This window comes from Vulpes vulpes, chromosome 4 (genome assembly GCF_048418805.1).
Source record: "Vulpes vulpes isolate BD-2025 chromosome 4, VulVul3, whole genome shotgun sequence".
Lineage (NCBI taxonomy): Eukaryota > Metazoa > Chordata > Mammalia > Carnivora > Canidae > Vulpes > Vulpes vulpes.
This window is the reverse complement of record NC_132783.1, coordinates 114,612,959-114,635,474: the sequence shown is the minus strand read 5'-3', so window position 1 is coordinate 114,635,474 and position 22,516 is coordinate 114,612,959. Positions and strand designations below refer to the sequence as shown.

At 42.5% G+C, this 22,516-nt stretch overlaps 1 protein-coding gene across 4 annotated transcripts in view; it reads left to right on the top strand.

Annotated features, from left to right (window-relative positions):
• GRIA1 (glutamate ionotropic receptor AMPA type subunit 1) overlaps nucleotides 1-22,516 on the top strand; it is a 302,439-nt gene that overhangs the window by 189,202 nt on the left and 90,721 nt on the right. For all 4 annotated transcript variants that reach the window (XR_012001207.1, XM_072756784.1, XM_072756785.1 and 1 more), the window contains exons 8-10: nucleotides 4,973-5,077; nucleotides 15,590-15,700; nucleotides 16,781-16,987. Coding sequence is in view for 3 of the 4 variants with exons in the window: in XM_072756784.1 (XP_072612885.1) it covers nucleotides 4,973-5,077; nucleotides 15,590-15,700; nucleotides 16,781-16,987 (423 nt within the window). In the remaining variant the exon portion in view is untranslated. The remainder of the gene's footprint in view (nucleotides 1-4,972; nucleotides 5,078-15,589; nucleotides 15,701-16,780; nucleotides 16,988-22,516) is intronic.

The window sequence follows — 22,516 nt, the reverse complement described above, 5'->3', positions numbered from 1 at the left end:
ATATATTTTTGAATGGCCAGGAGTCAAGAGACCATATATACTCCTGGAAGCCCATCCTAGGACTTCAGGTGAAGAATACCTTCCCCAAATAATAATCAAACCTCTTAGTTTTTGTGTTTGCAATCTGTCAGCCAGTAATCAAACATATCAAAAGGAAGGTATCCCCAGCATTTTGCTAAGTGAGATCTGAAGTGGTGTGAGCAATAGGGGTGTAAGACATAGTTCCTGCCCTTTAGAATGCAAGACATACTTTTGAATCAAAGACAAACTCAAGAAACACTAGCTAAAAAGGTATGGATTAAGGTATAAATAAAATAGCCAAGCTCTTAATCCTATGGATGTTCACAGCAGAATGCCATGACTGGGGAATGTGGACATCAACAAGGCTTCCTATAAGAATGGGACTGAGGCTTTAAATAAAGTGATCAGGGCTGCCTGCGTGGCTCAACGGTTGGGCGTGTCTGCCTTCAGCCCAGGGTGTGATCCTGTAGTCCTGGAATCAAGCCCGCATGGGCTCCCTGCATGGAGCCTGCTTCTCCCTCTGCCTGTGTCTCTGCCTCTGTGTGTGTGTGTGTGTGTGTGTGTGTGTGTGTGTGTGTGTGTGTGTCATGAATAAATAAATAAAATCTAAATAAATAAATAAATAAATAAATAAATAAATAAATAAATAAAGTGACCATACAATTCAGCATCCAAACTGGGACACTTACGAATTAAAGAGAAAGCTATTATCAATTTATCCAGAATAAGAGATGTAGATTGGAACTGTCTCAAGCCAATTGAGATGGATAGTCATGAAAGCTTTAAAGGAAGGATAAATTCAAACAAAGAGTGAATAGGGTTTTGGAGGGTGTGGATAGAGATGTAAATGATATCCAGCAGGAGACTAGAGTCAGGGTACAAGCGCGGGCTTGTGGGCATCATGTTTAGCTGTTAGGGAGTTAGGAGGAGAAAAGTTGGGTTCTCATCATGGCTCCACCAACCCCTAGCTCAAATATCTTGGACTAACTTCCTAACTTTTCTGGTATTGATTTCTTCAGCTCCTAAATGTACATAATCCTCTTAATACTGCCTGCCTCGTTGGCTTGTCACAAGGTTCAAAAGTTAAAAGAAAAAGAAAGGAAGGAAGGAAGGAAGGAAGGAAGGAAGGAAGGAAGGAAGGAAGGGAGAGAGGACAGAAAGAAAAGAAAAAGAAAAGAAAGAAAGAGAGAAAGAAAAAGATGAATGAAAGAATGAACAAAAGAAAGAAAGAAAAAAGAAAGAGAATAAGCTTCTTTGAATATTGAGGCAACTAAATGAGATGGTTAAAGCCAAGTTATTCTTCCCATTGTGTACATGGGAAAGTAGGAACTCAAAAGAGTCCTGAGACCTGCCCTAGCCACAATAAACAGAATGCGGTCCACTGGGGACCTAGTCCACAGGCCCTGACCTCCCATAACCAGCAGGCCCTCAGGAGGAAGGACCATGAGAATGGATCCACCTGAAGGCAGCCACAAAGAGGTCATAGAAGCCCTGGGTCTGGAGCATCTCTTCTGCCTCCCCCAGGAATAGGAGGTGGAGAAGGCTGCAGTGTTGATGCCTCAAATAGTGGAAACACCACCCGGCACTCTCCTGTACAAAGCAGGAAAGAAAAGTTGTGCTTTAGCATCTCATTGGTGGCCGACTCTGAGCTGGCACACAATACCATTTGCAGGAAACCACAGCTAATCCTCTATTTTTCACAGAGGGAGCTGGCAGGAGCCAGGATGGCAACAGGAGTTCCAGGAAACAAGAACTAAGAGTAAACTCAGTCTGACCCCAGTCTTCCTCAGATGGGTGATGGTAAGGATGAGGGCCAAGAAATTCAGCCCTGATGGATAGGACAGCAGTTTCCTGATTTGCCCAGAGTGGATGTTTCTGAGAAGCTGCTGCTTCTGACTATGAGTCCACACTGTCCACATAAATGGCTTGGGGCTGAGCCATTCTCTTGACCTCTCCTTGCTCTGCCATCATAGAAGGGTGATTCTGGGACATCTCCTTTCCGGTTTATTTAAGTATGTGTAAGTCTTGGCTTCTCCAACTAGAGAGTAAGAGCTGACAGCTGCCCCAGATCTCTCATGACTCACTGTGAATCCTGAACCCAAGTGCCATAAGCTCTAAGTCTCAATAATCCTATCTGTAAAATGGGCAAAATAACTGCTATTCTTGCTCCTTAATGGGTTTCTGTGAACATCAAATAAACATCTTCCTATGGGGAAAAAAATAAATATCTTCCTATGAAAACATGTGACATTGCAAGTCCCTCCAGGTAGGAGACCTAAAATTTTGCTAATGATTTTTTTGGAAATCAAAAAAGTCTTGAAAAAATGACAGTGATGAGATCTTCATTTGTGCTGAGGGAGTCCCCTACTCTGAAATAACAATTTAGCAGACTCAAGGCTTCAATGCTAAAGTCATCTTACTCATCCATACCTTACCTACCCTGCTACCCCAGAGTCATCATAGTAGCCATCCTCATCATCCTCACCATTCAAATAATGTACACTTCACATGGAATGTTCATGTCCCAGGCAATACACGAAGCATGTCCATTCTTTGAGGAGGAAACCAAGAACAGAGAGAGGCTCGGTGACCTGCTCACGGCCATGGCCTCATAGTTAGGCATTAACAAAGTATGGTGGGGGATATGCCCAGCAACAGTGGGTGGCAGTAGTAGGCATGTAGACCATCCTGCTGTGCACATTTCTGTGTCACCCACTCATAGCCTAGCAAGGTAGCATTGTCCCCTGTTTGAGAGGTCACTTGGCATTATCAGTGAAGATACTGGAATATATCAGAAGCCCTGGATTTTAGGCCTGCCTTTGACATTGAGAAGTCTTAAGTCTAGAGCAAATCAGTTTACCTGCCAGAGATTTGGTTTCTCCCACGTAAGGGAAGATCTTCTCTAAATGGCATACCTTAGGGGTTCCTGTATATGGAGATGAATATGCATGAGAGTGTTTTATAAACATGCAACACTTGGCAAATGGTGGTAGTTATTATCAACACTATTACTAACAATAAAAATAACAGCTGGCCTTTGTTGAATACTCACCATGGGGCCAGCATCGATCATAAAATATCTCATTTAATCCTTAAAACAACCTTAAGGCATAATTAACTCTTAACTGGTCCCATTAAACAAATGAGGAAACTGAGTCATAGAAGTATTACACAATTTATACTAAAATGCCATACTAATAATCAATATGATATGTGAGACCAGGGCCAAAGGACAGATGCCTATTTGCATCATTTACGACACCCCTCCCTTGTGTTTGGGAAAATCGGTCATCTGAACATGTGTCTCAGTCTGTATTCCCAGATGAGTTAGATAAACCAGTACTTAGAACTCGAATCAATGGGAAAGCCAGAGATGGGCAAGAGACAATGAAGGTGAGAAGGTAAAGTTGCAAATGGATTAAAATGGCTCCCTTCCTCTTATTCTTCCTAGGAGGACATGCTTTGTTTTCTCTCTGAAAAGCAAAGCCAGCCTAGACTTTTCCAGAGTAAGGGCTTTTCCATATTTCATCTGAGAGAGTGAAGAGCTTGTTGTATAATTTGTTCAGCGCTCTGGGCCTGTCATGACCTCCCCACTGAGACTTCACACCAGAAGGTGATGAGAGGGTCATCCTCAGAGCAGTCAGTCTCCCTCACTCCTTCTGTCCCTCCTTGTCTCTCTCTCTTTCACTCCTCCACTCCTTCTCTCAAATACACACACACCCCAACTATTCTTAAATCTTCTGAGGACACAGGAGCTGGTCACTGTCAGAAAGAGATAAAACCCTATAAGTCTTCCCTTTAAGCTATTTGAAGGGGGGAAATAAATGGTGTCGGGTTACGGAGCCGGGTTACTATTGAGTTACAGGTAGACACTCACCTGACTGGCCTTAAGCCAGACTGATCTGAGAACACATGATGGGTCACCATTAGAGAATGTGCTTTCTTGTACCTGAGCACATGACATATAGCTAGACTCATCCTTAACTGGAGGGTGGACTTGGGTGAGATTTATTGGTCACCTCCAGAGTAGCAGATTTGACTAAAGCTCTTGAATCCCACATGTTGGCCACTTGATCTTTTATATGATATTGAAGATATGAGGCCATGAAAGTTTGATCTAACTCATTTGTGGGAAAGAAATCCCATACAGCATATTTGTGATTGAATAGAGAAATTTTGTTTAAACCAGATGAGACTTGTTTAAAGCCCTGCATGCTCTGGTCTTAACATGGAGGGTTCTCCTTGGGTATTTTAAAATTTTCACAGCACTTTCTCATTTGCTGTGTCATCTAGATAGGCCTGGAATTTTGGAAACCAGAGGTTTAGAGCAGCGAATCATCCAAGGTCACTGAGCTTCTTAGGGTCAAATTCAGATCTCCCAGTTCCAGGTCTTCAGATTCCCACAAATTTTATTCCCCAGCCTCACAAGGGAACTAAGAAACCATATTCAGGCATCCTGAGGCATTTTAAGGCTGGCTTCTTCTCCTGACTCACCAGGGATGGCACACATCCCTCACCAGGGATGGCCACTATTCTCTGTCCTTTATAGACGTCCTTCTCTTTCTCCACTAAAGGCATGTGTCTGATGGCCTGTGCCACCTCATGATAAGGGGTGTTCTGAGAGTATGGTCATGATAAGGGGTGTTCTATTAGGGATGGTGCAGAGATTTCTTATCGGAATCTACATTGATCCACTGTTACTGTTTGCCTCAGGCAACAGATGAAAAAGGTTTTGAGGATGAATCTGTTTGGTAAGAAATAGAACTGTGTTCTGATGGCAATGTCTGCTTATGGGCAAGGGAGTAGCGAGGTTTTTTAGTAGCTGTGTTGTTCCAAAACCTCATCCTATGTAAGCTTCTCAGGTTCTGGATTTTTGCTTCAGCAGCAAAAGTAAACAAAATGGAAGTGGGACTTCTGAGTTCATGGTTCACTACTTGGCTTTCCTTTCCAGGTGCGGTTTGAAGGCTTGACAGGAAACGTGCAGTTTAATGAGAAGGGACGCCGGACCAACTACACCCTTCATGTGATTGAAATGAAGCATGATGGCATCCGAAAGGTAAAGGCCACCTTTGCTTACATTCCACAGGGAAGTTAGAGCTGAGCGGAGGAGAGGGCCAGAGTGCAGGGCTTTGTGAGCCCATCTTTCCTGGACTGAATCTCTTTGAAGAGACTCAGGCAACAAGGATTCTAGACTCAGTTCTGCCACTAACTAGCCAGGACTTTGGGCTAGTTCTCTGTGAATTAACTCACCCATCTGCAAAATAGAGATAAAAAAAATATCTACCTTTATTGCAGGGTAATAGTGAAGATCCAAAGGATGGGAAAATACTTTGAAAATATAAAGTAATAGATGTGCATGAAATGCTACTGCTGTCCCTGAAGGATTCTGAAGAAATTGAGAATGATGATTATTGATGAAGTTAAGCCATTTTCTCCTGATCCACACTTGGTCACATCTACTCCATTTCTCCTATGGAAGGAGTGAAAAATATGTGTGTGCATTCCCCTCTTTTTCTTAGCCAGTTCCTTCACCACCTTAACACTGAGAGTAAATGTCACACTCTAGGGAAGGCTTCCATGGTCTCTGTTGTTAGGCCTCATGGCAGCCTCTATTTTTCTGTCCATGGCCTCCATTATACTCTTTATTCCTTATGGTGGCACGATGCAGTGGTGAGAGGCATGCCATAGTATGGTAGAAGGTTAGTAGGGTGCCATGGACCAGAGTGTTAGCTCTGGAATCCTGGAACTCAATCCTGGCATCACCACTTACCAGTCCATGATTCTGGACAAGTTATTCAGGTTCTTTGTGCTTCATTTTCTCTTCTGGTAAATGAGGATCACTTAAATAATGCCAACCCCAATGGGGCTCATTGAGAGGATTAAATGACCTCAAATAATGCCAACCCCATTGGAGCTGCCAACCTCAATGGGCTCATTGAGAGGATTGAATGACCTCATGTGTGCAGAAGTATTAAGTGCTGGGCCTGGCACATTGAAAGTTGGGTCTAATCACTCAAACTTAATGCTCTCTATACCAGTGATGTCAAATACAGTTGCTACTAGCCATGCACAGCTATTTAAATTTAATTTTTAGTTAATCAAAATTGAAAAATCGGTCCCTCAGTTGGACTAGCCATGTGGTAAGTGCTCAAGAGCCCCATGTGGTTATAGCCAAGGAGACAGCACAGATGGAGACCATTTCCCTCATCACAGAAAGTTCTACCAGACAGCTCTGCTTATGCTTTCTGTCCCCACTTCCCATAAACCCAGATACTTTTCTCTCTTTGTCTGGAACCCCACCCTCCATGTTATAGTCTTATCTTACCACATCCCATTCCCCCAAGGCTGTATTATTTTCCTATTTTCCTATTGCTGCTGTAACCAATTATCTCAGACAGTGGCTGAAACAACACAAATATATCATAGGTCACAAGTCTTACTTAGTTCTCACTGGGCTAAAGTCAAGTTATTAGCAGGCTGTGTACCTTGCTTGTGGAGAATCTACTGCAAGCAATGCTCATCCAGAAATAATCCAAGTCTGAGTTCATTTCTGTTTTCCCTTGTTCTTCTGACTACCACACTGGAAAAGACATCAACTAGGTTACATAGCTCTTATAAATCCTCAATTTCCACATCTATAAAATGGAGACATACCATGTATGTACTGGCACCTGATCGTGGTTCAGTGAATGTCACCTGTGTGAGTGGTTACTGACAGGTATGGTCAATGTCAAGGAGGTGGCATGTGACTAAAGTCTGAAAGCACTGGGATGAATTATCTTTTTCAAAGCATTTTGTCCTTTGGTGTGGTTGTAAAGAACACCAGCTTCATGATATAGTTCTCCTTTTCTAGATGGATTAACTGAGGCAGGCCAGCCCAACAAGCTGCCTAAGGTCTCGAGTGAGCTATGAATAAATGGAGACCTTAATTTGGGCCCTATGACTCTCCAGGCCACATTCGTCTTGCTGCAGCCACTGCCACAGCTGAGTGGCTCAAGCGACATAATTGGAACATTTCCAATGACTGGTGGTGGGGAACAGAGAGCTCAGAGTATTTTGCTGCCCTTAGAAGGGACACCAGTTATGTGACCTCCTTCCCAGACCATCTTCCTTTCAGATGCAGAGAAGGGGTGGTGTCACCCCCTGCAGTATACATGAAAACATAAAAGTAGTTCTTTTGTGTAAGGCCTTGAGCAGGCAAGCAAGTTGCTCCTACATAGAAAATTGTTGACCATGAATAGACCTGGACTTTCCCTCAGAATTCTCAGAATGGCCTATTGCCTTCAGGGGGGAAAAAGTATTGCTATTTTCTGGTGGACAAAATTGGCACATGTATACTATATATGAGCAGTTGTGTGATTGTCAAAATTAAAACATGGATGTTTATCCAGTTCTTTTCCCTGCAGGGTAATGAAGTGGTTGAAAATAAAGCCAGATTCTTCCCTACATGTGACCAGTAGGCTAGATATAATGGTGATGAGATAAGGATGAGTAGAAGGCAGAGACTACTACCCTGGCTCTGTCACCACCCAGAAAGGTGGCCTTAACTTCTCTGGGTCTTTAAAATGAGTGAGAGGTGCTGGGCTGTGCATCCCCTAATTCCTCTCTGCACTGATGCCTTGAACACTAATGCATGTGACATCTTTGTCAGCCTCACCCCTCCAGTTATAATGTCCCTCTCCTGGCTGGACTCCAGCTTCCTTGGTGCAAATGGGGCTAGGGACCTTCCTCAGCTGACCAACTGCCCATTGGTGTGAACTCCCCCAATCACTCCTCCTGGGAACAGGAGTCTCAGCACTTTGTGCTGACCCTACAACTTACCAGAGACTGTGGGGAGGCCCCTCAGCTCCTCAAGACTTACACTTCAACAAGAATTCTCCCTCAGGAGAAGGTACTGTAGCAAGATTAGTGGTTCTCAAACTTCAGTGAATAGAAGAATTCTTCTAATAGAAAATAGAAAAAGAAAACTCTTCTAATAGAAAAATAGAATTTTTCTATTCACTGGAGGTCATTAAAAGTATAGATTCCTGGGTCCCAACCGCTGGACACTCTGCTTTTAAAGAACAGAGATGAGGCTCAGGAGTGTGCACATTTTAAAAAACCTGCTCCCCCAGCAAGGAGGCTCATGGTGTTCTAGGTAGTTTGATGAGAAACACAGGCAAAAGGGTTATGAGCTTAGGTTTGGAGGCAGAGAGGCCAGGATTTAAGTCTCTGCTTTGCTCTTTACTAGGCACATGACCTGGAACAGGTTACTTAGCCTCCCTGGAACTCAGTTATATCATCTCCTCCAAAAGAGGAATAATATCCTCACCTTCACAGTGTTGTTATCAGAATGAAAGGAAACTGCCTCTTGCCCCCTCTACTTACAGTGAGAGATTCAGGAAAATAGCACCTGACATGTAGGGGACATCATTCAGCGCATGTTTGCTTTGTTTGTTTAAACTTCCTTCTTTGGGCCACAGGGATTTTTGGCTTGTTTGTTTGTTTGTTTTGGTCAGCCTTGAGTTTGAGTGAATCAGGCTGTACAAGACCATGGAATGGATAAACCACCAAACAGAAATAACAGAATAACCTTAAAATCCATGAGCAAATGGCTGTGCTTTATTTTTCAGATCCTGAGGCTGTTTTTCAACTTACTTTCCAATGACTAAATTCTTGCTTAGGCTGTGGGCTCAAGCATCCTTTGTTTACAGGGAATCTGACTTTGAGAAAATCAATTCCTCCACATCTGTGGCTTCAGGCCTTTTACTCAATCAGCCTCCTAGCAAAGTAATTTCTTAGATTCAAGAGTGACCTATTTGTGTTCATATCAGTGAACATTACGTGGCCTTACCTGATATATGTAATAAAGAGGAGCTGCTGCCTCTTGATTTGGGGCCTTGGGGATATTCTCCTGATCTTCTGGCCTATATCCTTGGCACTGATGTGCCAACATGCCCTACAGGTATCTGGGGCCAATCTGACATGCCACTGAAATGTGCACACTTCCAAGCATCCATCCATCATACATTTCGCAGCTTCAGATCCCATAATTGGCATTGGCTTTGTTAAAGCCAAATCCTCAGGAAATCTTGTTCACCAGGGGTGCTGATTTAGAGATCTCTATCTGAGATCTAAAATACCTCGTCAAATTCAGGTAAGATCACAAATTCTGATAAATGGCTGCCAAGGGAGAAATGTAGGGGAAATTCTCCTTTCATCAAAGGACCAGCACTGTGAATTTAACCATCTTTACCATCGTCATTGGTCCTATGGATATCTTCTAATCTGACTGCAAGCAATTACTTCTCATTGCAACCTAACTTGAGTCCCCCTGCCCTGCCACAAGTTTCTTATCCCTGGTTCTAACCCTCTGTGTAACTGCAGAGGAAAGTCTGGGCAGGAAAGCAAATTAAAGTGACACAAAGTCCTGTTGATGTCAAAAGTAACCTACAGTCCCAAAGAATTCACAGCCTTCCCATTCCATAGGATCTTTCGAAGTTTTTCTGTAAATCCTTGCTACCCAACTTTGGACATGCCAAATCCTCTTAAGACATCACTCCAAAAAAAAAAAAAAAAAAAGACATCACTCCAACCCAACCACCTCTCTCTATTTCCACTACTGGCCCTGGAGCCCCGGCCACCTCCACACCTGCCTGGACACATTCAGGAGCCTCCTGACCTGTCACTAGTCCTGCTGTCTACGTCCTTACTCTTCTACAAGGCCATTTCCCACCACAAGACCTGGCAAAAATGTTCAAATTTGCATCAGATTCTATTTCTCCTCTCCTTAAAACTTTCCACTGGCTTCCTGTTGTGAGTAAATATAACCCCTCACCTTGACCTTCAGAACCCTAGATGCCGCCTCCCTCTGGCACGGGCTCTTGCTCCTTTTTCTCTAGCTCATCACTTCGCAGCTACCCTGACATCTTTCTATCCCTTTACCTGGTGTTCTCTATCACTGCAGTTTCCTGCACTGTCTCTCCCTGTGGTTCAGGTCTTGGCTCAAATGAAGTCACTTTGGAGAGACTGCCCCTGACCCAGCTATCTAAAGTGGCTCTCGCCCATCTGGCACAATCCCATTATCCCATTCTATTTCTTTCTTAATGCTTAGCCATTCTGATATATTCTTGTTGGTTTATTGATCTAGATCAGGGTTGGCAAACTTCAGCCTATACACCAAATGCAGCCTGCTGCCTTCTTTTTTATAACCCATGAGCTAATAGTTTTACATTTTTAAATGGTTGAAACAAATCAAAAGAGGACTATTTTATGATATGTGAAATTTTACAAAATAAAATTTCAGTATCCATAAATAAAGTTTCCTTGGAACATAGCCACACCCATTTGTTTAGATAATGCCTGTGACTGCCTCTGCACGACAGCAGCAGAGATGAGGAGTTACAACAAAGACTCTATGACCCACAGAGCCTAAAACTGTCCGCTTCTTTACAGGTAGTTTGCTGACTACTGATTTGGATAGATATTGTCTTTCTTCCCCTCTTCTCCAACTCCCTGCCACTAAAATGTCAGCTCTCTAGAAGCAGGGACCATTGTTGTGTTATTTATTATGTCCTCACTGCCTACAATATATTGACGCATATTAAATGAGAGGACAGTTTATTGGATGTTGCTAAGCAACCAGAGTGCATACTCTTCTGGCCTATATTTCCATAGATCTGCTAGCCAATATTAAATAAAAATGCTGCCAAATTTGAAATAACACAGAACTCAAAGCAGAATTCAAAGTCATACATAAACTAATTCTTTAAGAGTCTTAGTTAAGATAACCCTAAGTGCTGTGACAGATCAACTCTGAATTCTTAGCTCTTAATGCAATAGATGTTTAATTCTTATACATCTGATGATTAGTTTTTGGGCTGAGGGCTCTGGTTAAGATTCAGGCTTTCGGAGGTTCCACTGTCTGCTTGCATCTTTCTGGCTCTCAATATCTTGCTAACAAATGAGGAAGAAACTGCCTCAGAGATTTGGGAGAGCCAGGCTAGGAGAGATGTACATCACTTCTGCAGCAGTCCACTAGCCAGAACCCAATCTTACTGGCCCACCTAGATGCCAGGTACACTGGGAATTGTAATTGCTGGCTAGGGAGCCACTTCCTATCAACACCTGTACGCTAGGGAAAAAGAACAAGAATCCTTGCTGGTCATTTAGTTGTCTTGGCCATAATAGGCAGCTTACTTTTTAAGAATGTATTATAACAGGTCTCATTTTTGGAGGTCCCAGCCTGTGGCTATAGGGGCAGCTGGGAGATACAGATGTGTAAAAATGACTTGCTAACTGTGCAAAGTAGATCAGTTGAATTTACTGTTCTATAATCATCTCATTCTTAGACTTCATTCACTTTAAAAATATCTGATCTGACATCTAGACTCATTTCCTACATTCAAAGAATCTTTAGAGGTACATGGAAACAGAAGATCAAAAATTATAACTGGCCCCAGGAGAAGACCTCTCACTGATAGAATTGTTTAAATCCTCTCCTGAATAGTGGGCTCCATTCTTTACCCAACCACTAGCTCTGATTTACTTTCAGATAGAATCAAAGGTCCTGCATATCCTCAGTAGGAAATCAAAGTGCTGTATAATAATTCAACCCATTTCTCTAAGAAAGGGAAATTTGCTCTCATCTCTGAAGTGCAGTGTCTCTTCAAAAATCTTTGCCAACTTTCTTTTCATTGAACTGTGGAACCATATTTCTCAGCCTGCTAGCTTACATGAGGTGCAAGCTGGGTTTTGGTGTCACCCTGCTCTTCTGACTGGTGATATTGTTTTATTTCCCTACAAAAGGGTTAGGCATAAAATAAACTTGTTTGCAACATTTAACTATTCCTCTAGCTTTTGATATCAAGGAATCTATATATAAGCTAAGCTATATAATCATTTTTATAGATCCCAATTTAACACTAGTGCCATGATACAAGCTTTGAAGGACCACTATCTTTGAAATTAAAGTCTCTAAGCCATATAAATCGGGTTTACACAGATTTATCTTGCTTTTTCCCCTTCTTTTATCATAATAACCTGGGATTTTAGAGCAATATCTTGTGGTTTGTGGAGTGCTTTCCCTAGGGCATTCTGCATGTAAAGAGGGTTACTTTGCCAAATGAATTTGAGAAATGCTGTATACTTCTTTTGGAAACTGACAAGTTTAATAGTTAATTGATCCTGAAATGTCTTATACCACAGAAATCTGTTAGTCTTCAACTAAAACATACCCTCCTGAAATCATTTTTTAGTTTACTGACAACTTGAGCCACACACTATACTCATTGTTGTACATGCATTAGTTCATTTAATCCTCAGTAGCCCCAAGAGACAGACATATTGTATCAGATACTCAGGTGCTTTTGATGTATCCATTCTATAGAGCAGGAACTAAGGCCCACTAAGGTCAGGTAACTGGGTTTCCCTGGGTGGCTCAACGATTAACTGCCTACCTTTGGCCCAGGGTGTGATCCCGGAGTCCTGGGATCGAGTCCCACATCAGGCTCCCTGCATGGAGCCTGCTTCTCCCTCTGCCTATGTCTCTGCCTTTCTGTGTGTGTGTGTGTGTGTGTCTTATGAATAAATAAATAAAATCTTTAAAAAAGAAAGGTAAAATTAGTAATTAATAAACTCTACCTTTTAAACCAGGTCTGTCTAGGCCAGAGATCAACCTCTTGACTATCAAGACCCACATTAAAAAATCATACCTAATAACATACTGTAGGTTTTAGAGAAATTAGTTGCCTATCAAAGGAGGCAACCTGCTCTATATTGGTGGTTTGAGTAGGAGCACCTAAACCTGGGGCTAATTGTGAAGAAGGAAGGCAGGGAGGGAGGGAGGGAGGGTACAAAGGAAGGAAGGGAGGGAGGAAAGAAGGGGAGAGTGGAAAAGAAGGAAAAAGGGAAAGGGAATGAAAACCTCTTATCATCACTATCTTTGCGGGGGGGACATGACATTTACCAGACCTCCTTCCAAGTTTGTATTGATTATATTAAATAATCTAACCTGGCTTTTATGCCCTGCCACTAATCTGCTATATAATCTGTATAAATTAGATCATGATAATTTGACTTCCCCAAGCCTCAGTTATCCCATCTATACAGGAGAGAAAATAATTCCAAGCCTGTCTGCTATCTGAATGGCCCAAAGAGCAAAAGAGTTAAATGTTGTGAAAGTGCTTTGGAAATTTTTTAAAAACTTGCATCATGATATACTACTATAGTGGTTTTAAATTTTTTCAGCCTGAGAGCTCCTTGTAAAAGGGAATCCCAATATGCGAAAAAGCAGAGCTGACTGTTTTGAAAGAGGAATGAGGAACCTAGAGCTTCCCCCCAACTTCCAGACCCCTCACCCACCTCCCATGAAAGTGGGGAAAGGTTCTCACAGATGCCCCCAGGGTTCCAAGGAGCCCTGGCCTAGCAAAGTGAGGGAGGCTAGACTGCATCCTGGCTTTGCACAAGTGCTCTGGTCCCTCTCTATAAATGGAAAGGGTTCGAAGAAATGATTCTTCATGCCTCTTCCTTCCAGCTCTGACATTCTGGAAATCTAAGTTTCTGGTTCTTTTGTCATTAGAAAGATCTCCTTCCATATTGACTAAAAGACAACATTGTGCATGTGCACTGATGGTAGATCTTGACCCAGTGTCCTGAGAGGCCTCTGAACTGTCTCACCATTGACACAGTCTACTGTCTCCATGTCAGAGGCACACATTGTCTTAACAAACATTTCTTGAACTGCTTCTCTGTGAAAGACTATGCTGAGCAAAGAAAGGCATCCTAGAAGGAATAGACCTCTGGCTTTTTCCACCAGGAGCCTGCAGCATGGTAGAGAGATGGAGATGGTCCCCAGTGGAGACCTACTTAAGGCCTTCAGGGGTGGGCAGGCAGCTTACCAGAGCACGTAGGGCATAGCCCTGCAGGCAACCTTCGTGATTAATATTCTGGCTCCATGTACCCACTTCATAGGTTTTTTGTGAGGATGGAAGAAGTTAAAGCATAAAAAACACTTAGGAGAATGCCTGAAACCCAGTAAGCACTCACTAAATGTTAACTAAGATGATTCTTAGCCCCGACCCGAATCCCCTCATACCAAGAATAGCATAGCCACCTTCCAGGTACATCACTTTGAGTAAGTTACAAACCCCCCTAAGCCAAATGAAATGGTACAAAAACTTCAAAACACTCAGTATCTGACATAGCAAGAACATAATCAGTGTTGGCAATTATCATCATTGCTGTTAATGGCAGTAAGATCACAGAGAGAATTGCTTCTTTCCAACTGAGGGAACAGGGAAACACATCAAGGTGACAGCGCTAGTTTTGTTGACCACTGGCATGTGCCTCAGCTTTGGAAGCCTGAGCTAAGTTCTGGCTGGTGGAAGGCCTGCTCCTCCCTCTGCATATGAGCTTCCAGTTCTCTTTCCCTTTTGACCCTATGTCTACAACCGGCAGAATAACAAAACACAACAATAAATAGAGACAGAGACAGAACTGTGTGTTTGTGAATATGTGTGTATTAGCCATGCCACTCTGCTCTTCCTAAACCTTCCATGACTCCCTGTTGCATTCAGGATAAAGTGTATAGTGTTTAGCCTGGCATTTGAATCCATCTCCTACTCAGACCCATGTGCCCACTGCCCTGTTGAGCTAACTCTATCTTCTACTCCGGAGCCATTGAACTTATGTATCTGGGCAGATTCCTGCCTTTATATCTTGGCATATGTTCAAGTTTCTCCAGCCTAAAAGGCTTGGGCCCAACCTGTGCATCCTTCATGATCTCATGTGTTGCATGTGTCATCTCTTTCCAAGTAGGCTGGGGGACTTCTAAGAGCAAGGACTACCTCTTAGACTTTTGTATCTCTCTCAACCCACCATACAATATTACCAGAGTTTTAGCTCAGAGCTTTGCACACAATAGGGATCCAATAAATATTTGCTGAAAGACCTTGGAAAATAAGCCAGTATAAATAAGCTACTGATGTAAAAAAAATAATGTTTTCAGCCAGTATTTTACGCACTAATATATCCTCAGTATTATAATAGTTTATAATTGAAAATAGGGGAAATAAATGATAAAAGATAAAATAACCATCACTGAGGAAGTTAAATCTAGATGGAAAAATACAGTTAGTCTAAAAAGAAAGCAAAAGGAATGTAATTTTTAAATCATATGATTCCAACTACCATTCAGAATAACCTCAAGAAGAGAAGGGTAAATACGCATGGAGGAAAAAGGGGTTTGTGAACAACTGTAGGGAATTTGATTTCCACATCCCTGGCTTGCATAGTACAAAATGGTTTAGCTGCTTTAACAGTTACACCCACCCCCGCTAAAGGGGGAAATTTCCAGACTCAGCCCATCCTGGTGAGGATATTCATAGGGGAGGGGTTGGGAGGACTTGGAGAGCATTTTACCTCTCGTTGTTTTTATATACCAGTATTTTAGAGTCTGGTATGTGTGGTGTTGTATGGTGTGATGATGAGGCCCTTGTTTTTTTTGTCTGATGTTGGCTGGATGGTCCACAGTAGGCCAGTCCTGGGGAGCCTGGCTTATCTTATGTCATCACCTTCCTCTCCTTAACAGATCGGTTACTGGAATGAAGATGATAAGTTTGTCCCTGCAGCCACTGATGCTCAAGCCGGGGGGGACAATTCAAGTGTCCAGAATAGGACATATATCGTCACTACAATCCTAGTGAGTACTCAGTCCTTCGTTGAGGTTACCTGGGATACAAGCTAGACCAACACAAAGGTTTTCCCAGGAGCAAAAGCTAGTCACTCTTCTCGCCAAAACTGTGCCATAATTAGAAAGAGGGAGTAGAAAAAACAAGCCAGAGATGCTGTTTTCACTCTAGTTCTGCAATTATTTCACTTTGTATCCTTGGGTAAATCACGTACTTTCCTTTGAGCCATAGTTTTCCCAAATATAAAATATAATACTGAACTAAATTATGGTGGTTCTCAGACTTTACACTCTTTCAGTAGAAGCCATTTGCTTCGACGTGGTTGGAACTGGAGGGTATTATGCTGAGTAAAGTAAGTCAATTGGAAAAGGACAAACATTATATGGTTTCACTCATACGGGGAATAGAAAAAATAGTGAAAGGGATCACAGGGGAAAGAAGAGAAAATGAGTGGGAAAAATCAGAGACTGTGACAGAACATGAAAGACTCCTAACTCTGGGAAACGAACAAGGGGTAGTGGAAGGGGATATGGGCAGGGGGATGGGGTGACTGGGTGATGGGCACTGAGGGGGGCACTTGACGGGATGAGCACTGGGTGATACACTGTGTATTGGCAAATCGAACTCCAATAAAAAAAATATACCAAAAAAGCCATTTTCAAAGAAAGTCTTCTAAAACCCAGCACTTTAGCTGCTTTATATCCACTTTATAAAGTAGATATAAGTGGAGCTGCTGTGATTTTCAATGATTGACCATGAGAAAGCTGGAGACTATTTAGAGTCAAATTTCCCAACATAGTGCCTCTAGAGGTACCTCCAAAAAATACAAGAGCTCCTGGAACATAATTTAAAAAGCTGAGCCCGATAGCTATCTCAATGATGAAATATTCATATTTTAAGAGTTTGCTTCCTTAAGCCAAGACATTTTGTAATGGACCAGAAATGCAGGAAGTAGATTTAGGGACTTGTAGAGACTTCTCTGAAGTTAACCAATATTGGTGAAATCCTCCTCTGCCATGCCAAAGTCCTCCTTACCTATGAGTAGACCCACAACCCACATTCTCTCTCCCCCCCCCCCATTTCTCCACCAGGAAGATCCTTATGTGATGCTCAAGAAGAATGCCAACCAGTTTGAGGGCAATGACCGCTACGAGGGCTACTGTGTAGAGCTGGCGGCAGAGATTGCCAAGCATGTGGGCTACTCCTACCGTCTTGAGATTGTCAGTGATGGAAAATATGGAGCCCGTGACCCTGACACCAAGGCTTGGAATGGCATGGTGGGAGAACTGGTCTATGGAGTAAGTTCTCCCCAGGATGGGGAATTGGAGGGCAGAGAGAGGGTTTGACAAAAAATCATTTGGTGGTTGGCTGGCCCTGCCCACAGATACCTATGGAACACCTTAACTTAGTATTGTTGCTGCCAAAAAGATGAGGGTTCAAAATCCATTATCTTAAGACATTCTTTGTTCAAGACTTCTTGTCCCAGCTTCCTCTGCCAAACTTAGCTCACGCTTGTGCCATCAGTTGATCATCATCTAACATAGGTGATAGCTGAACTTCAGAACCAGTTTTCCTAAGGCAGACTGCTGAGTTGCCACTTCCCTGCTCAAAGTCATTTATGGCCCCTCCACATAAATTTCTTCCCTGGTGTTAGATGTATCATAGATCCAACCCAACTTTTTAGTCACTCACCCCAATATTCCCTCTCTTGTACCTTCTACTTTTGCCAAACTACCCCAAGTCACTCTGTTTTATAGAGTGCTTCCTTACATTTAACATCCCTAAAGTCTTGTCCCTCCCCCAAAATCTGTATCAAATATTGCTTTTACCAAGGTGTCACTTCTTTCTCCCCATAATAGGTGTGAACTCTCCTTTATAAGTGCTCTTGCCTTCCCTTGTAGGATTTAGTTTCTTCTCCTGTTATGGCTTACCCCACCTTGTATAATAGTTATCTGTGTAATAGGAGATCTCTCTATCCCTATATCACTCACTACACTTGAAATAACACCATGCACAATTGCTATAAAATCTTCAATAAGTTGAAGCAGTTTTGAAAAGCCACTGAATGCCTGAATTGCTTTAAGTATTTAAGGAATCACTGAGAAGTAAAAGATCTGATCCTGTCCCAAAAGATCTTGACATTTTATGGGGTAGAAAATACAATAAGAGAGAATAGTAAAAGATAGCATAGTTCAAGGATCAGGCAAGAGGCTAACATGAGTTTGTCTAGCCCTCAAGAGGGATATGGAACCTGAAAGTGGCCATGTTCAAATAGAGAGAAAGGCAGCCCAGGAATTTCTAGTGGTAGAAATAAGAAAGAGTGAGAAAATACTGGTCGTTTGTACAGAGGGCTCAAATCGAGTAGTCAGGGCTACATTTGAGTAAGAAATGACATGGGGGAAGAGTGGATTGATTCAGTGGATGCTGGGAAATGATGAAGATACTTGAGTAGAAAAACAACAAAAGGCAACATAAGAAGTCAGCCACCACTTGCAGCAAAGGAACCGCTAGAGCTTCACTTGCAGAAATTGAAGACTCCAGGCTGGTCTCTGAGCAGAAGCATATGCTGAGTCCCAGGTTGATGTTGAGTTCCAGTCAGGATGAAGCAACCATTTAGGTTAAATCTCATTGTCCTACATCTGGACAACAGGAGTCATGATGGCCTTGAGGGCCACACAAAGGGAATTCAAAGAAGAGAGGTGATAAGGAAAATCTTCCACAGGAAAGTGGCTTTTGAGATGACCTGGAAAGATAATTAATGAATTGAGGAGGGGGGTGTGTTTCTACCCTTTCTTCTCCTTCTACTTTCTCTCACTTTGGGAAGCTCCACTGATGTCAGAGACCTGGATGGTTAATGCTGCATCTGGAGGCTGGTTTCCATGGGAACCTCCACTAGCATTCATCTTCTCCCTCACCCCATAGAATGCATTTCTCTTAGCAAAAGGTCTGTGATGCAGGCAGAACAATGGTACAATCATCCTGATCTCAAGCTCTCCAGTAGCCAACAGTCCGTGATGGGTCACTGTGAGAAACAGGACTTACCCCTGGTGCCCCAGGACCAGTCCTTCTCCATCCATCCCTTCCTCTCCTTCGGGACCTGTCCTTCTTCACAGTACAAACTATATTTTGAATACTCTACGATGGGCCCAATTCAGTACTCTCCCTTGGTTTTTGGTCTGGCTTTCTTTTTCTGTTCCCTGAGGAAGAAGAGAGAAGTTTAAGGAAATATCTGTCAGCCACAAACAACTAAAAAGTTAGACAAAACTCATTAGGAGGCCTCTTTCTGTGTCTTTTAAATTGCTAAGCCAATCAAAGTCTCTCATCATCCTTCTGTTCCCTCTTGTTCTTATCAAAAATTATAGTAGTGGCATTTTCACAGGTAGTATGTGCCAGGTGACATGCTAAATACCCACATCATTTCATTTATGCCTCCTCCAACCCCATAAGATATAAATACATAATTTATTTTCCACATTTTATAGATAAGGACACTGAGGCTCAGTGGGGGGTAGGTCATTTGGCAAAGGACAGCTGGTAAAAGCAGAGCTATGACATGCAGCCTGGCTTTCAGACTACACGCTGGGTCCTACTGCCTCTATAGTAATCACATCATCCCGAGCACTGGACTGTAAGGCCACTGTTAAATGGGAAGGAGAACAGCAATAGTGTCTGCATTCTCGGATGCCACACACTGCAAATGGAGTTTCTGCTTCTTGCATGGATATGGCTTTGTGCTTGATTCACAGGTGGTTTCCCTGCTTGTCTTCTGTCTTGGTGAAGCAGAGAGAGTGTGAGTTTTGCAGGCAGACACCTGGACTTGAGTTCCAACTCCACCTACTGGCTACAAGACTCCTACAAGTCACTCAACCCCTGAAAAATAGGGAAAGTGAATCTCTTATCCCAGGGCTAGGATGGGGAGCTTACCTATGCAGTGTCTGGCTCAGAGTAGATCTCTATCCCTTATCGTTTTCTTCACATTTTGCTTTTACCTACAGCATCAAAACTGTTTACTCTTTTCCTAGATTGCTTCTAGACATCACATATTTTGTTTGGAGCTTTCCTAGCTCAATGGTTCTCAAAGTGTGATGTCTGGACCTGGGGCATTAGCATCACTGGGGAACTTACTAGAAATGCAAATTCACAGATATCACTCTAAGATCTGGAAACTGCCACCTGTGTTTTTTAAAGCCCTCCAGGTGATTCTGACGTATAATTAACTTGGAGAGTCATTGTCCAAAGAAGTTTAAATAAATAATTTTGACCATCTGAATGCTTACACTTCACAGTATTCTCACATATTTGAATTCTTTTGATCCTCACAAAACCATCCTATCAGGGACGCCTGGGTGGCTCAGCGGTTGAGCGTCTGCCTTTGGCTCAGGGTGTGATCCAGGGTCCGGGATCGAGTCCCACATTGGGCTCCCTGTATGGAGCCTGCTTCTCCCTCTGCCTGTGTCTCTGCCTCTCTCTCTATGTCTCTCATGAATAAATAAAATCTTTTAAAAAAATAAAAATTTTAAAAAATCCTATCAAATAGTTAAAGCAAAAATTATTATACCTCCTTTTTTTTTTAATGAGGAATTTGATATCCCAAAATACAACTTTGGTTGTCTTAGGACTCACCTAAGGCCATGTGACCAGCAAGTTACAGAGCAGAGCAGCCAGGTGTGCTTTCCCAGATGAGCTCTGCCTTTGACCAATCCTGCAGAGCTCCAGTAATAACCTCAGGTGTTTGAAACAACTCTCCAGGCCTCTCAGTCAATGTCAAACAAGTTAAAACACTGCCAGTTTGCACAAACCACCTTTCCCTCTCTGGACTTGAGACTTTTCTTTATAAAGTAAGGTCACTGAATGTAGCATCTCGCACTGTGTGTGTATCCTACACACATTGATCTCTTTTGATGCTCAGGGATCCACGGCCAGATAATTTTAGAAGAACTACATCTGTTTACCTCTCTTGGAAATTCTCAATGCATAGTGTTCTTTTAAAGGTTCTAAGAAGTCTTGCCCCAATGTAACCTGTTTAAATTCATGTTTCCCGATGTTGTACTTATGAACATCCTTCCAGAAATAATGTTCCATGAAACAAATCCTGGAACTGCTGAATGAACTAAGCACTAAGATGATGTGCTTCTATCTTTTCCAGTCTACAGTTCCTTTCATTAACTCACGTCGGGAGGCATCAAACAAATCCATTCAATTCTTGTTACCACTTTCAAAGCTGGTCTTCATTTACCTCCCTTGTAACTTGTGTAGTCCCTCCAAGTCATCTTCATGACTTTTCTCCTCCATTCCTTTTCTATCTTTCTACCTATGTTAGGTTACAGAGGAAAGAGTAGATATCTTTCCCTTGCACTAGCTTGTAAGTGTTTGGGGGGAAAAAAAAAAATATATATATATATAATATATATTAAGATTATGCAGTAGTTGTTAGGGGGGGGAAAACAGAATTACTATCAAATTTGCACCCAATTCCACATTGCTTTATGGAAAGTTTCTTTCTCTAGGTGAGAATTTAAGTCATTCTGAAGCCAGGCTTTTTATTCCACTTAAAGCACCTTCTCAACAACCCCAGCCAATGAGAGTAACCAGAAGAAATCTTGTCTATGCGACACCAGCCAGCACCTGAGTGGGGCCCTCATCTGCACAGCATCTGTCACCAGCTTCACATCTGGACTGTAATGCAGCAAAATGAGAGAAAGCCAACCTGGAACAGACTTGCACAGACATGTCTCTCATTTCAAAAATGAGTGTTGTGGCACCTGTCCATGGAACCTTCTTGGGTTTCTAGGATCTCTTGATCTTAGGCCAACAGATCAATGGATTTTTATGGAATAGATGTCAGTGCTTCTGCCATTAGGGAGAGGGAAGGAAGACCAAAGAGCAAGGCTGGTGATTCCACACACAGGATGTCCAAGGCTGAGCATTTCTTGCAACCTTTTTATGTTTATCTACATGCTAGATTTGAATTTTTAAAAGTGTACTAACTATATATTCCTTAGAAGTCTTCTTAAAAAATACTTGTGAAACTCTCCTTTCCTCCTCTCTGCCCTCACTTACATGATTCTCTCCTTCTGGAATGGCCAGACCAACAAGATGCTACCCCCCCTTCAATGCCAAATTATGTGTCACTTCTTTTATGATGTGGCCCCTAATCTCCTCAACCAAAATGATTGTGTCTCTGGTCTCTCTCCTGCATTATTTTGTATTTCTTGGATAGCACATATCCAGCCTACTTTGCAGACTGAGAAGTTGTTTGTAGGTGGCTAGTAGGGAGGATGGATATGTATACCAACCTCTCCTAGTAATTTGTAATACCCCGAGTATAGGGACCATAGCTCACCTATAGCTTCCAGCCTAGGGCTTGCACATAATAAGTGCCCAATAAGTGTTCATTGAGTTAAATATGCCTTTACCACCTTATTAGCCAGGGATATGTTGGCTACAGATAAAAGAAACCCAGTCCAAACTGGCTTAGGTAAACAGAAGGGTTGGTTCATGTTCCTGGGGACAAACAGAATATATTAACCCATCTTTCTAGGAGTACACGGTAAGCCCTGAATTTAGCATGGCCCTAATTATATTATGGACCAGTTTCTGCATCTCTCACTCTGACTCTCAGGGATAGTGCTCATTAAACTAGCTTGGGTCCTATACCATTTTTTTTAAGATTTTATGTATTTATTTGAGAAAGAACACATGCACATAGGCATGGGCAGGGGGAGCAGCAGGCAGAGGGAGAAGCAGACTCCTTGCTGAGCAGCAAGCACAAAGCAGGACTCAATCCCAGGACCCTGAGATCATGCCCTGAGTTGAAGGCAGCCCCT